This window comes from Ruditapes philippinarum, unplaced genomic scaffold (genome assembly GCF_026571515.1).
Source record: "Ruditapes philippinarum isolate M1 unplaced genomic scaffold, ASM2657151v2 ctg1019_1_1_1_1, whole genome shotgun sequence".
Lineage (NCBI taxonomy): Eukaryota > Metazoa > Mollusca > Bivalvia > Venerida > Veneridae > Ruditapes > Ruditapes philippinarum.
In genome coordinates this window covers 203,300-224,764 of record NW_026857033.1, presented here as the reverse complement: position 1 = coordinate 224,764, position 21,465 = coordinate 203,300, and the positions used below count along the sequence as shown (strand labels likewise).

The following is a 21,465-nucleotide window of genomic DNA, read 5'->3' as shown; positions in this document are numbered from 1 at the left end:
AATTTGAAAACAGTTGTCTGTAATCATATCATTACATTTCAGAAGTCATGATGTTGAAAACTGATACTGTAAAACACTGTTTACAATTTGAATACTCTTCAGTTTTTGGAGATAAGGTTTTTGTGGTTCTTCAATGTGGAGATAATAAGTTACAGACAATAAAGGAGTGTTGTACGTTTTTTTGTTCAAGTGGAGAGTTTCCCAGAGGTGGTATTTTCTGAGAAATGCTTAGTTATATATTCTAAGAAAAATTAACAGTTGTATAAGATTTTCCAGATGTTTGGTAAATATGATTTTTATACCCCCGCACAACAAAGTTGTAAGGGGGGTATACTGGAATCAGCTTGTCCGTCCGGCCGTCCGTCCGGCCGTCCGTCCGGCCGTCGTTTTTTTCATTTCCGCCCTATAACTTAAGATTCCTTTGACCCACAGTCTTCATATTTGGCATGGTAGTTAGTCATGATTAGTAGATGACCCCTATTGATTTTGAGGTCACCAGGTCAAAAGTCAAGGTCACAGGGGCCTTGACTTTAAAAAGCTTGTCCGCCGAATAACTTAAGATTCCTTTGACCTACAGTCGTCATATTTGGCATGGAGGTTAGTCATGATTAGTAGATGATCCCTATTGATTTTGAGGTCACTAGGTCAAAGGTCAAGGTCACAGGGGCCTTGACTTCAAAAAGCTTGTCCGCATAATAACTTAAGATTCCTTTGACCCACAGTCTTCATATTTGGCATGGAGGTAAGTCATGATTAGTACATGACCCCTTTTGATTTTGAGGTCACCAGGTCAAAGGTCAAGGTCACAGGGGCCTTCACTTCAGAAAGCTTGACCGCCCAATAACTTAAGATTCCTTTGACCCACAGTCTTCATATTTGACATGAAGGCTAGTCATGATAAGTAGATGACCCTTATAGACTTTGAGGTCACCAGGTCAAAGGTCAAGGTCACAGGGGCCTTGACTTCAAAAAGCTTGTCCGCCCTATAACTTAAGATTCCTTTGACCCACAGTCTTCATATTTGGCATGGAGGTACATCATGATTAGTAGATGACCCCTATTGATTTTGAGGTCACCAGGTCAAAGGTCAAGGTCACAGGGGCCTTGACTTCAAAAAGCTTGTCCGCCCAATAACTTAAGATTCCTTTGACCCACAGTCTTCATATTTGGCATGGAGGTTAGTCATGATTAGTAGATGACCCCTATTGATTTTGAGGTCACCAGGTCAAAGGTCAAGGTCACAGGGACTTTGACTTTAAAAAGTTTGTCTGCCCAATAACTTTAGATTACTTTGACCCACAGTCTTCATATTTGTCATGGATGTTGATCATGATTAGTAGATGACCCTTTTGATTTTGAGGTCACTGGATCAAAGGTCAAGGTCATAGGGACTTTGACTTCAAAAAGTTTGTCCACTCCTTAAGATTCCTTTGACCCACAGTCTTCATATTTGGCATGGATGTTGATCATGACTATAAGGTGACCCCTATTGATTTTGAGGTCACTGGGTCAAAGGTCAAGGTCACAGGGACCTTGACAAAAAAAAGCTTTTCTTCTCAATTGCTAAAGAATGTCCTGTCCGCAATTTATTGATTTTGACATTTTCACATTTGAAGCATGTAGAATACATAACTTAGCAATGCACTGGCATAACCTCAGATTTTGCAGGGAGGTTGTCCTTGAGCTCTAAATGGCCACTGTTGATTCTGACAAAGTGGTATGCGGGGGTATTCAAGCCATGATAGTGGCAGTTCTAGTTTTTACTAGTTTCGAGTCCATTTCCCATGATTACAAGTGCACTGTGAAATTATTTATATTAACCTGTCTGGTTTTTTGAAGTGAAGAAAGGATGAAAGAAGTACGGCAACTGTTTGCTGATTTTCCCTGACAGAATTATGACTAAGTAAATACTTGTATATATAATAAAGTATAGAATATATATACCTTTTCCCAACGTTACTCAATCATTAAAAAGTACTTACAGAATTGTTAAGAAAATTGGGTAAAAGAGCCGTGATCAACTTTAATGCTGTCTTTGATGATAAAGATAAGTGTTCCCTAGTTGTTTAATTGTTTTTAAGTCATTGACTGAAGCCATTTATTATAACTTAAATTGTTAATCATCGTTTCTAAATGAGCTATAATGTTGAGTGACATATGACATGCTTTTCTATGCTTGTCAATTATATCCCTCAACCTTATGTAGATTTTAATCCTTTCTCACCACCGCATCACAATACCTCAAAGTTTATGATTGCCCTTTTTGTCCTAACATATTCTTACTGTTGAGTTTTGCTTTAAATGATTTCCTTTCACTAAAACTATGTTTTAATTTCTCAGTTATTGTCAGTGCACACTGAAAGGTTTCAGTTTGTTTTGTGGTTCACATGATTGTGTCAAAGAGTAAATTCTATGTTATGTAAGTGTCATATTTTACATGTGGTTTATGATAATTGTCACAGCTAACAAGCCTTGCTATATTACTGATATTAGCATATAAACTAGGTTCATCATTACATCTATCAGATTGTCATTTTAAACATATGTTAAAACAAATGTTTGTCTGATTCCTTTGTCACTGCCCATTTATTGTTTGCACTGTTGTATTGTCTATGATGGGTCTGTTTTATGTGATGAAAAAAAAATTAAATGTTAAATCATGTACTTTATGTACTTGATAAACTTATTTGATTTTTATAATGGTGTTATTCTCTACTTTGCTTCTAGTATCTTAAATGATATAGGTTAAAGTAATTTTAATGAAGTTCAAGTTATCAAACAGTAGGCTATTTTAAAGTATGTATAAAAAACAATGATGTATAATTACTGTAAGCATCTAAATCAAGTGTGGAAATGCCTTTTCTTTTTCAAAGAAATTGATATAATTAGAAACAGTTCAGGTTGAATATGGTGAATTTGTTTGCTATAAGTATTAAAGGAAATATTCAGTTTTTGTTAGGCCAGTTAAAATAGTTGCGAAAAAAAATATAAGGGAAAAAGTGGTCCAAAATGTCCAGACAATCTATCAAACATGCTTGTCTTTGTATGATGTATGGTTGTGAAAGTCGTACCTCGTAGAGGTCAGACAAAAATGATATATACAATGGTACGTAATTGAGAAACTTGCAAAAATGGATCATTTTGTGATGTTGTTGAATAGATCATCTTAAACGTGTAAAACTGATGCCAGACCATCAGAAATGTTGTTGTCGGATTTTTTCCCTCGATTTACAGAATTTGGCACAGAAAGCCTTCTTTATTTGCCATGGAGCCCTCTTTCATTTCATAAATACTTAGATATTTACATTCCAAATATTTTCATTTGTGGGAATGTGATTGGTACCATACTGCTGGAATAAATATATTCAGCAAGATATGAAGAAGAAAAAAAATTATCAGGAGTTAATTGATGATTAATAAAAGATGAAACCCTTCTGGCATGAAAAAAATACCATGCTTTCTCAGGCGTATATGTAATTTTCAGAGCCAGGTCAATACTTTAAAAAAACTTTTTTACAAAACTGGATTTCACTGCCTTCTATCTAATAGAAGAAATGTAACACCTTATGAATTATATATAAAGTTATTAAGGATATAGAGATTCGTTTAATGACACTGGACATGTTGAATTTGAAATGTTGTGTTGTTTAATAACACCGGAACTTGCTGTTAACATGCAATGTTTTGTTGAAATACAGTACTGGACATAATGTTAGTATGTAATGTGGTGTTGTTGAATTACACCAGACATGCTGTTAACATGTGATGTTTTGTTAAATTACTCCGGACATGTTTTTAATGTGTAATGTGGTGTTGTTGAATTATACCGGACATGTTTTTAATGTGTACTGTGGTGTTGTTGAATTACCCTGGACATAATGTAATGTGTAATGTGGTGTTGTTGAATTACACCAGACATGTTTTTAATGTGTAATGTTGTGTTGTTTAAGGTACCTGGTCCACCACACATATGCGGCAAACACATTTAACAACACAAAGATGGAGGACATTGGCGATGCATTTCATTCAATGAATCATGCCGAACGGATGATGAAAAAGATGGAAGAATATGTGAGAAAACATTCTCTTTGTGACGTTGTGTTAGTTGCTGGGCAACGCCGTATTCCTGCTCACAGATTAGTGCTCAGTGCTGCATCGGACTATTTTGCGGCAATGTTTACAAATGATGTACGTGAAGCGTCAATGGAAGAAGTTAAAATAAAAGAAGTAGATCCTGATGCATTAGCTGCTGTTGTTAATTTTGCTTACACAGGTGAGGTCCCTATATAACTATTCTTCATTTTTCAACATTATTTTCTTATTTTGTCTATTTAGTTACTGATGAACCTTAAATGCTATGTATTATGATAACATGTTTTATAGTTTATTTTACTAGTAGGCCCTTATAAACACTGATAAAAGTGCTTACACAGGTGAGCATTGCACAGAAATTTCATGTTTTTCTCCAAGTTTCAGTAATCCAATCTTTGGCATTCTTTACTGTGAGAGATTGTTTTAATGTGAGAGAGAGTTTTTGGCTGGTAAAACTAATATCAGTGGCGAGTTGATCATTGATGAACTGGCAGCAAATACACCACCACTTTCTCTACCAGTTTCTGTTACTCTTTTCTGGCAACCCTCATGTCTGTAATTATGTCTCAGTGTTAAACCACAACCTTTTCACCTTTTCCTTTCACCTCATTCGATATGATTGATGTGATAATATTTTTCTGAAGAAGTTTGGGTGTTGTCATATCAGACTGTCTCTTTTACAAGCCCAACACCTTAACAAATTTTGTTTGGGTAAGGATTGTTTCTCAGATTAAAAATTATAGAAATCAGTTACAATGAGGGCCAATACTAGACCAGAATATTTGTCCTGGCAGTAATTGTGGTGATGTTGTCCCTTTGCTAAATTTCCACAGAACAGTTATTTAAGAGCTGGATATCACTATCTGTGCTGACATTGTGTAAAAAGAAATTGCAGTACATTCTATATCTTTGGCACTTCTGAGAAAAATTGATCTGTTTTAACTTATGTTTTAAAAGAAATGGCAGGTTACATGATCATACACAAAAGTAAAAGCCTTACAAGTGATATACAAGTCATAATTATTAGGTAGTTTTTCAAATTTTAAAATTTCTCAAATTTCCCAAAATGCTTGGTATTTTTCTCAATTTATGCCAATATAGCTGGAAAGACCCTGTCTTACACTGTAGGGGGTGTGGTGTAAAAATGACATCTTTGGGCATTAAAAATATGTCTCAAACCATTTGAACTGATTGATTCTTTTCAAAGATCAATATTAAGCAATACTTTAAGACAAGTCCCCAAAAATAACTTAATTTCTTTAAAATTTACCTGTTTGTTTCCTGTAAATATTGATTTGCAAAAGTACAGAAACATTAAAACAGACCTCATCATTTTGTAAGAATAGCATGTGTTGCTTTAAATGATAAGAATAGGAGCTTATAATGTAATCTAAGGGTTGAATGTAGCTTGAAGGAATATATCTTTGTACAAAATTTGATTTTAATATTTAATGAGACAGCCTATATGAGGGTGGTACAGTGACGCAAGTACTTTTACTTTGTGTTAATGCAAGCAAACTTTAATAATGTTACAAGTTGTATATACAGATCTCTTATTAGGTTACTTGCTCTCCCTCATTCTGGAAAGATCAGATAATTGATTACAGACAGAAAGCCTAGAAACTAAAAGTTAACATGTATAAATAGTGGTGTATTAAGCAATGATGTTAAACTAAACCAAAAACAATAGTTCAGATGCTTTGGCATATTAATTTAGTGAAAAATCAAATGCATGAAAGCATTGTCATCTTATAAATAGATGCATTAATAAACTACCATTCTGTAAACATGGTCAGATGCATTAATAAACTACCATGCTGTAAACATGTTTAGATGCATTGATAAATTACCATGGTGTAAACATGTTCAGGTGCATTGATAAACTACCATTCTGTTAACATATTCAGATGCTTATTAAACTACCATTCTGTAAACATGTTCAAATGCATTGATAAACTACCATTATTTTAACATGTTCACATGCATTGATAAACTACCATTCTGTAAACATGTTCAGATGCATTAATAATTACCATGATGTAAACATGTTCAGATGCATTGATAAACTACCATTCTGTAAACATGATAAAGATGCATTGATAAATTACCATGCTGTAAACATGTTAAGATGCATTGATAAACTACCATGCTGTAAACATGTTCAGATGCATTGATAAACTACCATGCTGTAAACATGTTAAGATGCATTGATAAACTACCATTCTGTAAACATGTTAAGATGCATTGATAAATTACCATGCTGTAAACATGTTAAGATGCATTGATAAATTACCATGCTGTAAACATGTTCAGATGCATTGATAAACTACCATTCTGTAAACATGTTCAGATGCATTGATAAACTACCATTCTGTAAACATGTTCAGATGCATTAATAAACTACCATTCTGTAAACATGTTCAGATGCATTAATAAACTACCATGCTGTAAACATGTTCAGATGCAATGATAAATTACCATGGTGTAAACATGTTCAGATGCATTGATAAACTACCATTCTGTAAACATGTTCAGATGCTTTAATTAATTACCATTCTGTAAACATGTTCAAATAAACATGATGCATTAATAAATTAGCATTCTATAAACATGTTCAGATGCTTTAATAAATTACCATGCTGTAAACATGTTTAGATGCTTTTTTACACAAATGTTTGTCACTATAGCAAAATGTTAATTTTTGTGCCTGAAGCAGCAGATGGACCTTCATTGTGCATTGAATACAGACAGACAGACGTGTTCACATGCAATGATAATTCACCATAATGATGCATATTTTACATGGATATCTTACATACTTTGTTAATTTTCTATTGGTTGGAAACACAAATAAAGTACACTGAAGATAAAACGAAATTATTATTTTGTTTGCAAAGATGTTAAGTTAATTATGATAAATGATGTTTACTTTGTGAGATTTCACATTAATTTTATAAAAAGGAAATATAACCATAACATCATTTTAATTGTTTATTTAATGATGATTAAGCCTATCTCATTATCTCTTTATAAAAATAAAAGGATTTTATTATTTGCATTAAAAATGATTAGGAATGATTAGTTGCTTTTAGATGATGAATGAGTCTGAACCTTCGGTTATTCTAAAGAGTTATGTTTTTTTCCTATCTAATTCTACATCACACCATCACTTTACTTGTTTTTACTCTTTATATTACTATTATGATATTTTCTTTAATTTCTACATTCAGTTATTTTTATTTTGTCTGTTAAAATTATAAAGCACACTAGTTAAAGGGACTCGACTGAGCTCCTTTTAAGGCCTAAAAGTATAAAATTTGAAAATCTTACAAAACAATTAATATCAATTGAATCTTTTAAAATGGAAAAATTCTGCAAAGGAAAACAAAATAATATTCACAGATCAATTTTTTGTGCGATTCTTAGCCAAATTTGAGTGAAAAGCATTGCAGAACTCTTCATTTTTATTTTTTTTTTTTTTTAAAAATGTTGTGGGGAAATGACCTTAAAATTTGCAAACAAGTTGCTGGTCCAAACCATCGTCAAATTGTACATAAATCTCGGAAAAAAAATTTCCAGTGACATCACATCAAAAGTCATAGTGAAGTCCTTTTAATTTCACATTGTATTTGCTTAAATTTAAATGTGACTGGATCCATGATTCACAGTGATTTTTTTAAACACATGAAAATGTCATACTTTCACTTACTTGACATTTTGTAAAGGATACTGATTTACTGACTGTATTTGTTTCATTTGTAAAACATAATTCAACCGCAAGTTTTCCATGTTACAAATGGAAGGGAATCAATTTGCTTAATTAGATTTTTAATGAAGTAATGCAATTCTTTAGTAGCATGCACTTTCTGAAGTGGGGTCTATGGAGAATAAAGTATGAAAGGTTGCATGTTGTTTGCCTAAATTTTCCATTTCATAAATGTAAACAATAATAACTAAAGAGAAAACATTGTTCATTTTCTGTATTGGTAGCAATTTATTCCCCCATGGTCATATTTGTTTCATGTCATCGACTAACTTGTACCCATCATGCATTTTTCATGAGTTTGACAAGAAGTAAAAAAAAAACCGGACATTCAAACAATGAGAACAATAGAAAAATAGAAAATACTAGAAAACAGTAGCAGACGTTCAATCTATTAAAAAAGTACAGAATCAATAGAACAACAATAAAGTTTACGTGTGCCATGCGCTTGCATGACCATGGTCCTACTTTGTATTGTGTACACTTTTTTACCAGAATATCAAATTATAGATTTACTGTCAATTATTGAAATGAAATGCACTGTTCTGGAAATGGTAAAACTGAAATAATTACAAAAAGCTTTTTCATTGAGGGCCAATGCTCTGAATAAATCAAATAGAATACAATATGTTTTAGTGGGTTGATGCATTTAATTTCAATTAAAGCTTTATTTAGGGCCTGTTTCATCAAAGAGGATTGATTACTGTTTCAATTAACAAGTGGAAATTGGAGACCACAATGTTGGTATAGATGCATTTTAATGTGCTTGTAACTGATTTGAAATATTTAGTGGTGTCATGCCTGTCAGAAATCATTGTCTCTATCTAGGTTGATTTAGAAGCTTGGGTCCAATTAAATCAGCAGTTTTGTTCAAAATGACATTATAATTTAATTAAAAACATTGAGCAGAAACTTTGTACTGGATTTTATAGAAACATTGCAGTGATATGTTGACATGTAGTTATACATATGAGGAACATATATGTATTCTGCTGAAACAATACTGAGTAATAGCCCTTTATATGCTATTCATCTTTTCATGTCTTGTTCAGAAACTTTTAATGAATTTAACTAGAGCAGAGAACAAGATTGCGGCATCTGAAATTCTCTATGTTCTTCAGGATGAAGTTTTTTAGTTTCAGTTATGTCCCTTGCTTTGAGATCTTGATTAAACAATTTGCATGTTGACATATCATATGGTTACAAAACAAGTTTTAAATTAGTTTACCTGCTTCATTTTACAAAAGTTACCTAGTGATAAGTCAAATCAAACCATCATAGATTATTATCCAGAACTTCCCTGGATGCAACAATTTTTTACTGTTATAAAGTTTCGCATTGAACTTGACTGTCCACTATGTTCACTGCATTTCAGTTATGTGTAAAATATTGTCTGTACCCCGGGATTAGATGAAGAAAAAAAACACATTAGCTTAGTACTGAATTAAGTATCTCTTTTTCCTGATGTTTCATTTAATGCTGTTGCATTTGTGTTAAATACTGAAAAATACTTTCTACAATAATTACCACAAAACCTTTTAGATCCTGCTTGTATATAGTGTGTGGGCTGGTCTAATGTTCCTTTGACTTCAAGACATTCCTTAACAGAAATTTCACATGTCAATTATCTCTGTTGGGGATAATTGCAATAAACCTGTAGGGCAGAATATGTTTATACTTTAAACTTTTATTGTAGGGAATTATAGTACCCCTCCCACATTACTTCTAGGCACCAGATAACCTAAATTTTTTACAGCTTGTACTAACACAGGACATCAAATGTTTGCTCAAATACCAACGCCATGTGTCAAACATTCTGACATGTATTTATAAATATGTTTGTAATTTTAACATTGTATGTGGTATAATACATAACAGTTCTCTTAACTTCTTGAATTACTTAGATACACTTGTCCAGCTAGCAGTTTTAAGATTAATGTTTCATCTGATGAAAGTCTAGACCAATAACTTATATGCAAAATTTCAGATCATTCATTCACTTCGTTTTTCCAGAATACATGTAATTATATATTCTTAGAAAAATGATCTGAAGTTGAAAAGCGTTTTCACTCAAATCTGAGGCCGAAAATAGGAAAAATTTGATTTCCTCTGACTATATTCCTTAATTATATTCTGCATGTCTTGCTGTTTTAAATGCCCCAGCTGATCTATATAAGAAAAAGTAAAAGTATGTTTTTAGACTTTGGACCTCAGCTGAGTTCCTTTAATGTCCATTATAAACTTTGGTGATACTGAAAATATATATCATGACAAAAAGTTATTAAAGCCAACAATATATTTAAGTTTATTTATACTGGACAGATATGCAAATTGGCCTGGCTCTATGTTACTGGCACCTTCAGTTCAAAGTGCTAGTGTGTGAGAGAACAAGAGACTGACCAGGTTCATCTAATTCAATTTTTAGAGCTTCTTTGACTTTCAATTTGTCAATGAAATGATTTTTACTAAGTTCTGAGTTCAGCTTTAATTGGTTTAGGGAAAATTACAATTCTGGAACCTTTGTTCATCATACATGGACAACATAGTAGTACATGTACATATATTTTTAAAAGGATTGAAAAGATTTTTTAAAAAATCACTTATAGCAGATAACTGCAAAAGTTAAGATGGTATCACCCAATTTGTGTCATAAATTTGTGTCAATTATTATTCTCTTTAATCATGCAAAGTATAAGAGAATTCTCTGTGCTAGTTTAAATCTTCCTTCTTTGCCTTTCTCCTGGAAACTTCTCCAAATGAATTGTGATACGGTACCAGGTACCTATTAAATGAAAAAATAAGTCAATAAGATTTGTTCTATTAATTAATTGATCATATTCGGTAGACCATAAATTTATGTGCAAGATAAAAACTGTTATCTCAGTGTGAATAAGTCACTATAATCCTTGAACTTGTTATTTTGTTGACTTGAGCAGTCTATGATTAGTTTTATTGATTTAAAGATCAATATACAAAAACTGAGCAGACCCAGGATGTGTGCACAGTGGCATGACTTTAAAACTTCTGATATGAAACATTTATTATTTGAACTTTTGTCTGGTTAGCTCAATTGGTAGAGCATTAGACTGTAAATGGGGGGACCCAGGTTCGATACCTGGACAGTGCTGGTCACTCTTGTTATCGTTGATCATAAAATTCTTTCTACAGTCTTTAGCACTGTACCTCTGATCTGGCCTGAAGGCCTTAAATATCACCCACCACCAAGTACTGCCAGACTACCCTGAGTTAGCTCAAAAGGTACAGTGTTGGACTATAAATCAGGCAACCCTGGTTCGATTCCCAGATGGTGCAGGTCACTTTCATGAAATAATTTCTATGGTCATTCGCTCTGTACTTCTGCTCTGGCAAGGTGAAAGTGAAAGCAAGCAGCAAGCACTACCAAGTACTGCCATAATTTCCAACTCTACAGATAACTTAATTTCAAACACATGATGTTAATACATGTAAATACAGGTTGAAGTTATTATTTGTAAATAAGTCTCAGTAAAGATTTAATTGTTTTGTTTAATATGATACATCACATGTTAAGGTATCCAGTAAAATATTTTTTATGTTTCCGTGGTATTATAGTCTACATGGTTACCAGATGTTATAATATCTTTAAAATGGTAATAAGAGGCTTGATGGTTTATTATATGTCATGTTTTAATATGAAAAGTTTCCGTTCCTGGTTTAAAGTTCAAATAATAACTGTCTCATAAAAATCTGTAATATATATATGATATATTACATTGTTACCATGGTTTCCATCTTATATATCCAGAATTTTACTCCCTCCGTTTTAATGTAAACAGCTAATGATTTTAAGAAAAAGTATTTTTTTACAAAAAAAAAATAGCTAGGAACGTATTTTATGGGCTCAACAAATGGGCTTTGCAAAGCCTTTTGTCAAGTTATTGGAGAATGCATTTTCATTGCCAGCAATGAAACCTGAAATATAATCTCTGTGTTAAAATGTTTATAACATTCATAAATAGTATTGTTTTGTCTGAGAATTTGCCTGCAAGCAGGAAGATAATATTCTCATTTCACATGGTAAGCTTAAAAATATGATATATATTAATATAAACAAATACATTTCTGAAAGCCATTCATATAGTCTGCGAATTTATGATTAGCAAAAAAAACACCAAGTGAGTGTCAGGGTAGTGAATGAATATCTGGAGGATCAGAGAACTTGGTTAATTTTATGTTTTCACCTTTTAACTGAACCAATTAAGCTAATTTCTTGCACACAGTCATGTTTTCCTCCTATTTTATTACATACAGCTGGGTAAAGATGAAGAGAGAAAACTAAATAAAATATGGATGATTTTTATCACATGTTTATTACTTAAAGCATATGTGAGTTGAAAATGTTATGTTAAAATCTTAGGATTTTAGGTTATACAATATATACCAAACAATAAAGAGTATTCAAGCATTTATTTTTATATATAAGCATTTATTTTTATATATACGCACATGTATATGAGCATCAAAAATACTTGAAGTAGACAATATTGTAAATGAACAACTTAAAAAATCACAATTAGTTTATACAAATTTATTCTAGTTCGATAGTGTTGGAAGCAATAAGTTTATTGATGGGGTTTGAACACAGTCGCGGATGCAGCCATCCTTAGATTACTAGTCTGAGTGTTAACCACTCAGCCAGACCGCCACACAAAAATCACATTTTAAATACTTCAATTCCAAAAAACAGTCAATATGTGATAATATGATATGTTAACATACAGCAATTATGATAGCTTTTCAAAAAAACAACAGTTCAAATATTGCTAACAAAAGAAAGTCAAAAAAAATGTGTGTTAGAACTAATCCTATAAAATGTGCAAAATATAATTTATGAACTATGTTATCATTTCTCTTTTCAGGCTCAATAGAACTCCGAGAAGATACAGTTGAGAATCTGCTGTCGACAGCATGTATGTTACAGCTGTCAGAAGTTGTAGAGGCTTGCTGTAATTTCCTTATGAAACAGCTTCATCCGTCTAACTGTATAGGTATCCGACAGTTTGCTGACGCTCAGGGATGCTGTGATCTTTACAAAGTTGCTAATAACTATGTTATGGTAAGACAAAAGTGTATTGTGAACATTGTGACCAATTATAGATATTGCACAACAGCAAAATGGATATTGCAGAGTAAAACTGTTATTGCCTGTATTGGAAATATTGCACAAGAGCTCTTATATTACTTATATTACATGGAAACGCAGCTATTGCACCTTATTTCACATATCTTTGGTTCAGTTACAAAAATGCATGTATTGCACAGTAATGCAAAAATTGTTTGGTAATATGATATTGCAGAGGTGTATCATACAGTTATTGCCAGCATTGCAGGTGTGTGCACAAAATTACTTTTATTGCACAGTGATGCTTTCATTGCACAGTAATGCTGTCATTGCACAGTAATGCTGTCATTGCAAAGTATTGGGGGATATTACACTGTGATACAGTTTCTGAACAGTATTGCAGATATTGCATAATAATTTAGACAATGTAGAGATTTTCATAAAACAATTGAGATTTCATTTATTGTGATGATCGTGAACTTGAGGACCCCAGATTAGATTAAACCTTATCACTTTTATTTTCATATAATCTTGGTACACTTTGAACTTTGCAAGGCCAAAGAAAAGATAAATTAACTTGACCATATGTTTCATTTCATATGGAGGAAAATCAGATCACCAGATTTTTTTTCATTTTATTATATCCTCATTGAATTATTAGCAACTAACAGATATCACTTCACTTAACTCTGGTGTAAAAGATATGTACGGTAATACTATAAATGTTTTTTTTATCAACTACATTGTACTTGAAAAATACTGTTAAGTGTGTATTTTTTCCCCATCTATTTTGATATTTTCTTTAGAAAGGTAATGGATTATATCATTTGTGTATGTGATGTAAGTGACAGAACTACATGAGTCATATCTTAGAATTAGTATAATCATAATCTCTCCTTATTGTTTATCTTTCTTAAAAAAATATTAACAGATATGGTATACAAGTGTCAGTGAAATGTGTGGATGTTTAGACAGGAAGCAAATATGTAATAAAAACCTTAGCCTAAAAATGACTATTTGAACTGATATTGAGATCAGATGATATACAACTTGATTATCAACTTGATATTGATTTCTTATTTTTAAAAATTGATTTCTATTTATAGTGATTTAGAAAGTTTTAGTGAAAGGGTGAACATTTAGGATTTTAGTTAAAAAATGTGTTGTTTCTCAAGTTTTGACTTCTGTTTATAGGAAAGGTTTGGAGAGGTGATGAACACCCAGGAATTTCTTATTCTGCCACCAGATGAGGTAGCTAAGCTTCTATCCAGTGATGATCTCAATATACAGAGTGAGGAGATAATTTACTCAGCGCTAGTAATGTGGATCAATCATGATATTAACAACAGGAAGAAATACCTCGCTAAACTCATGTCGCATATCAGACTTCCACTAATGTCTCCACAGGTATGTACCTCTATAAACTTAAAACATATCAGACTTTCTCTAATGTCTTCGCAGGTATGTACCTCTATAAACTCATGTCACATATCTCACTTCCTCTAATGTCTCCACAGGTATGTACCTCTATAAACTCATGTCACATATCTCACTTCCTCTAATGTCTCCGCAGGTATGTACCTCTATAAACTCATGTCACATATCTCACTTCCTCTAATGTCTCCGCAGGTATGTATCTATAAACTCATGTCGCATATCTCACTTCCACTAATGTCTCCACAGGCATGTACCTCTATAAACTTAAAACATATCAGACTTTCTCTAATGTTGCAGAAGGACTGGTATATACCAACTCGTGTCGAATATCAGACCTATCTCTAAAATCTCCACAGGACTGGTATGTACCAACTCATGTTGAATATCAGACTTCCTCTAATGTCTCTGTAAGACTGGTATGTACCAACTCATGTTGAATATTGGACTTCCTTTAATGTCTCTGTAAGACTGGTATGTACCAACTCATGTTGAATATCAGACTTCCTCTAATGTCTCTGTAAGACTGGTATGTACCAACTCATGTCGAATATCAGACTTTCTCTAATGTCTCTGTAAGACTGGTATGTACCAACTCATGTCGAATATCAGACTTTCTCTAATGTCTCCACAGGACTGGTATGTACCAACTCATGTAGGATATCAGACTTCCTCTAATGTCTCTGTAAGACTGGTATGTACCAACTCATGTCGAATATCAGACTTTCTCTAATGTCTCCACAGGACTGGTATGTACCAACTCATGTAGGATATCAGACTTCGTCTAATGTCTCTGTAAGACTGGTATGTACCAACTCATGTCGAATATCAGACTTCCTCTAATGTCTCCAAAAGATTAGTATGTACCAACTCATGTCGAATATCAGACTTTCTCTAATGTCTCTGTAAGACTGGTATGTACCAACTCATGTCGAATATCAGACTTTCTCTAATGTCTCCACAGGACTGGTATGTACCAACTCATGTCGAATATCAGACTTATCAGCTTCTAGACCTGGTAAGATTCATATTTGCCATTGTGGAAGAGTTGCACATCTCTTTAAATCATAATGCCTCTTTAAAAAATTAGATTTGTTCATAAGTCACCAAGCAGAGTTTTCGAAACTTTTTTATTGTACTATTGGGCTGCGAGTAATATCTGTATTTACACTTTTTTTTCACCATGTGGCTCTGAAAGTATCAATTGAAACCATACCAAGTCTCTTGTGTTTTAACGTAAAGCTTGTATTTTAAGAGCTTCATGAGATATATAACCTCTTAGTGGTTTTTTTCTCAAGTTTAACAATCATGATATACTTTTCTGAATAAGTTGCAAATCATCTCGTTTAAGTATCTCAATATACTTGCTTAGGTTGTGCCTCGCTCAAAATTTTGAACACTATTTGGGAAAATTATTACTAAGAGGGAAGTTCAGTTTAATGAAAATGATGTGAAATTTGTTGAAAATTGGCTAAGAAAGAAGTTCCCCTTCCTTATTGTTATTTCACTTTCTATCCTGAATATTTGAATATGAAAACTTAAGGAATATATCCTAGAATTGATCATATAGCATAGGTTTTTCTCTGTGTGACTTGCCTATCTGTCACATACAATTTGCCATCATTCATTCCAACACCCATCCCTTATTGTTCACTTATATGAAATTCTCATCAAAGTAATTTATAGTACATTGAAAATTTTAAATCAGATTATATTGGAAGGCCGCTAGTTTAATTTAACTTTAATATGTACTTCTCATTTTATGTGATGTGGAACATATTGTTGTGATTTGATATTTATTTCATGCTTTCCAGTGTTTTATTGTAATATATCAGATGATTATATTCTGATAAACCACTAGTGAAATTTATAAAATATAATTTTCACTGTAGCCGGACTATATCTGAATGCGGATGAAAAGAAAATCATAACTAAATGGAATAACACGCAGAAATAAATGCCGTCATACGTAAATTTTGCTTCTTTAGGAAAAGAAAGTCGATGTCATCATACATCATGTTAAAAATGTAACAAAATTAGAGAAATTTAGCAGAACTATATTTCAAAATTGATGATGTGACGTCATGATGTGATGACGTCACAAAGGAGAATGCGCGACGTTACGCGGCAAAATCAGTAAAAAATACTTAAAATCACTTAAAAAGCATGAAATAAAAAGAAAATTTATTTGTTTTACATATAAGATTTAAATATATTTCATTCGTGAACACCAGCTATTATATATTCACTCGTGGCTACGCCACTCGTGAAAATATCGCATCTGGTGTTCACTCAGTGAAATTATATTTCGATCTTACATGCAAAACAAACAAATATCCTCTATATATTTTTGGCATCATCAAAAAAATGACAAAAACCATGTATGTTTTTGTTAAGGTTCATTTTTGTTCAGTTTTCCTCTGACCAAAGTTAAGAATAGAGAGAAGTGATTACTGAAACCTCATGTATGTAGTTGTGTGACTAATATAGTCACTGTTTCCCTTCACAGTTTGTCTCCTTACCTCTGATATATAGAACCAATATGATCATTTTTTATAGGTAATTGCTTATATCATAAATATTTTATGAGACAGTTGCTATATTATGTTTATTTTATTGGTTCTGCTTGTAATATCTTGTGTTTTTGTCATTTAGAGTAGGGGAATTTTTATTCAGATCTATGATTGTTAATTACATTGGTGTCAACTTAGAATTGTGTTGGACTTGATAATTGGCTTTATTTATTTGTAGTTTTTGTACAATCAATGTTTAGGGTCATAAAATTTTCTTCAGTGTTTGATTACAAAAAGTAAAGATTTTTAAAATCAAATACAATTTATGTGTAATCAGACTTTGATTTAGATTGGTACTTGGCTTTATCAATTTTGTTGTTTATTGTTTACAGTCAGTTTTTTTTTTTCCAGACTGTGCCTGAAGTCATTTTTTCATCAATTAGATAAAATCAGATCATGTTAAGACTTTTTCTAAATTTCTCTTAAATCATAAATGTAGATATTAACTTCCTAAAAAGAGTCAAAGATCAACTTGAAGTGAATTCCAGAGACCTTCCCTAAGGAACGATGACACATCTAACTTGGTCTATTGATATAGGATATAATGACAAAAAAACAAAAACAAAACAAAACAAACCAGAATGGTCTGTAGATGACACATATGACAACAGTGTGTCTCTTCACATTATAATCTTCTCCTAGTACTAGAATATACAAATGTATTCCAGAACTGTTTAGATATTTGAGATTTTCTTAATATTGTATGATTATAGACAGAATGACAGTGGTTTGAGAAATATCTCTCCAGATTCCCATTGTTAAAGATACATCATTCTCCCTTGATAGACCTATAATAAAAACATTCCCACTGTGTAATCCAGCGTGGAAAATGAGATTTCCTCAAATTAATTGACAGAAAGTATTGTTTTAATACAATGTGGAGAAAATGTTCGGGGTTTGATCAATAGTAATTGGATAGTGTTCTTGAATTGTTGCCGTTTATTGCACCAAATCTCAGCTTTCTTGTTAGCTCCCTGGAGACTATGTTGCTTTCATTAATACAGTAAATAGTTCTGAATGTTTACTTACATACTTCTAAATAAATATACAGTACATATAGGGAATATAGTTCCAGTTTCAACAGCCTTCTTAAAGTGTGATTTTTATGCCCCCGCCATGTAATGGCTGGGGCATAATAGTGTTACCCTGTTGGGCTGTTCCGTCATTCCGTCCTTCCGTCATTCTGTCATTCCGTCATCATCAGTTTCCGTTCAACTCAAATTTGACATATGGATATGTCATGAGAAAATACAGGTCAAGTTCGAATTTGGTCATGGTTCGATGATTTTTGGCAGAGTTATGCCCCTTTTACTTTGAAAATAATATAACATTTCAGTTTCCGTTCATTATCTCCCCAACGGTACAACACATTCAATTCAAACTTGACATATGGATATGTCATGAGAAAATACAGGTCAAGTTCGAATTTGGTCATGGTTCGATGATTTTTGGCAGAGTTATGCCCCTTTTACTTTGAAAATAATATGAAATTTTCAGTTTCCGTTCATTATCTCCCCAACGGTACAACACATTCAACTCAAACTTGACATATGGATACGTCATGAAAAAATACAGGTCAAGTTCGAATTTGGTCATGGTTCGATGATTTTTGGCACAGTTATGCCCCTTTTACTTTGAAAACAATATGAAATTATCAGTTTCCGTTCATTATCTCCCCAACGGTACAACACATTTAACTCAAACTTGACATATGGATATGTCATAAGAAAATACAGGTCAAGTTCGAATTTGGTCATGGTTCGATGATTTTTGGCAGAGTTATGCCCCTTTCACTTTGAAAGTAATATGAAATTTTCAGTTTCCGTTTATTATCTCCCCAATGGTACAACACATTCAACTCAAATTTGACATATGGATATGTTTTTGGAATGCCCAGGCCAAGTTGGAGTTTAGTCATGGTTCAATGATTTTTGGCAGAGTAATGCCCCTTTCACTTTGAAAATAATATGAAATTTACAGTTTCTGTTCATTATCTACCCAACAGTGTTACATATTCAACTTAAATTTGACATATGGATATGTCAAAGGAATGGGCAGGTCAAGTTGGAATTTGGTCATGGTTTGATGATTTTTTGGCAGAGTTATGTCCCTTTCACTTTGAAAATAATATAGATACATCTTAGGAATAAGCAGTTTAAGTTTGAATTTGGTTGTGGTTCAATGATTTTAGGCAAACTTATCTTTCCTGAATGTTGGAAAAATTTTGAACTTTCAGTTTCAGCACTCATACTTTAAAGTTACATTTAATAAATTTCATAAAAACAGAAATAACGACATTTCATTAATAAATTGGGTTTCATATCGAATCCAGATCTTATTTTGGTGTCCAGACTACCAAAAGGAGTTTTATTGGCAAACAAATGTGCAACCTCATTGTGGCGAATTCGGAAGTACAATTTCTGTTTGCATAAGAAACTCCGCCTTCTAATCATCCGTACATCAATGTTAAATCAACAAACATGCCTATAAGTAGTAGTCCTAATTTAACGGTATATTTCCGCATTGTAACGGATATTTTCATACAAATTTAATCTTTTTTATGTGATGATAACTTTTTCTGAACCCCATGCCTAATGCACCGTGAAGCTTAAACTGTTAAAGTGTGTTTGCACAAGAAAATTTTATATTTGCTGTGTTCCGGATAGCAACGATAATACCGTGACATAGCGCATACACGAGCTGATTATAGTCTTCGTTTGCATGTTAAAATTCGTATACGTACTTTAGTGTTACCGTGGGGTTTTCCATTTAAAATCCTTATTTATGAACAATATTTGATGAGATTTATAACGATACTGTTAAAAAGGTTAATGAAACTGTAGAATGCTTGGGTTTTAGGCCGACGGCAAATATATTTTTACATATTTATTTAATGTTACTTTAAGCCATTATTTTGGCTACAAATATGCAATATGCTATTTTTAAAAGGTTAAGACTGAATAATTTCAGTGCCTTGAACATTGTATGAAAATGGTTTGCGTTAACATTGAAAAGTTTTAAGGGCTTTGAACTTAAAATGAAAAAAATAATTAATGCACCATCTGAAATTTTGGCTGCATGTGGGGGCATCCGTGGCATGATGACACATTTCTAGTTTTCTTATTATTCAATTTTGATTTCAAAAAAAGAAATAATTTTGGAAATTTGTTATAAAAATTAGGTAAAGAATGTCCTGTGCAGTCGTATTAAAATGTGATGAAGTCCAGGAGAATAAATCACTTAGTGAAAACTTGTCGCCTTCAAGAAAGCTGTTTCAAGTTTGTGAACAATTTTAGTGCAAAAAAACTTTTTTCATAGACCACTCAAGTACCAAAGACCATTGACGGGTTAACTGTTACTTAAAATTCAAAAGAATTGTCTGGAATTACAACGCAAAAAGATTCCCCAATAAATTATATGTAATATTAAAACTTGCAAAAAGATAACAAGCTTTTGAGTTGTTAATTTTGTTGTTGTAAAAAATGTTAATAAGATTCATGCTCCATTATAATTACACATACTTGAAATCCTTATACAATTTTGACATCAATGTTTAGTTTGTTAAAACTAGAATTATACATAAAAAAAAATGAAATAACTGTCTCACATTAACAAGTGTTTATTATATATTCATAAGAAGGTGTCAAATTTCTCAAGTTGTTTTTGCACTTTGTTGACATTATAGTTTATAACTTGAGTCTGTAATGTTAAATATTTTGTCCTAGTATTGTATATTTTGTAAACAAAGTATGAAGTATCAGAGGAGATCAAGATTTATTTAGAAACATAAACACTTTATTTATCTAGTCATAGAGAGTCTGTAATGTTAAATATTTTGTCCTAGTATTGTATATTTTGTAAACAAAGTATCAGGTATCAGGGGAGATGGAGATTTATTTAGAAACATAAACACTTTATTTTTCTAGTCATAGAGAGTCTGTAAGATGTATGTTTTAAGTTGTTTGTTATTATATAAAAACATTCTTAGATTCATATATGTATATAGAAATACTGAAAGACTTAAGAATATTTTTAACTAGCCATTTAAATATTTGTAAAAGACACATTGATTTAAGCTTTTTTTTTTATGAATTTTCAATGCCCTCCCCCATTATATAATAGAGGAGTCTGACCTTTTTTTTGTCTTTGCAACAGTTTAAAGATATCAGTATTTGCTTTAAGATCTTAAAGATAATTATAATCTGCTTAAATGTGATATTTAAAATACTGATAATTGCTTCACATGATAATTGATTCACAGTCTCTATTTACATGTAAAATAAACATCTTTTCAGTTTTGAGTACACAAAAGGAAAATAAATTACTCTATACACTTTTGATAAACACAGTATGAATACATATGACAATGGACCAAAATTAACTTGGCCAATAAAAGGAACTTCAGCTTCCCAAAATTAGCTTCTGCATTTTCTTATACAAATAAGGCATATTCAAGTAAAATATTTCCTAGATTTCAGTTATTTTCTGCAATACCAAAGATG

General features: G+C 32.1%; 1 protein-coding gene across 10 annotated transcripts in view; it reads left to right on the top strand.

Annotated features, from left to right (window-relative positions):
• LOC132748579 (kelch-like protein 5) overlaps positions 1-21,465 on the top strand; it is an 89,247-nt gene that overhangs the window by 56,643 nt on the left and 11,139 nt on the right. For all 10 annotated transcript variants that reach the window (XM_060738198.1, XM_060738197.1, XM_060738196.1 and 7 more), the window contains 3 exons: positions 3,951-4,273; positions 12,754-12,950; positions 14,151-14,363. In XM_060738198.1, the coding sequence (XP_060594181.1) occupies positions 4,000-4,273; positions 12,754-12,950; positions 14,151-14,363 (684 nt within the window). In that variant the 5' untranslated portion in view covers positions 3,951-3,999. The remainder of the gene's footprint in view (positions 1-3,950; positions 4,274-12,753; positions 12,951-14,150; positions 14,364-21,465) is intronic.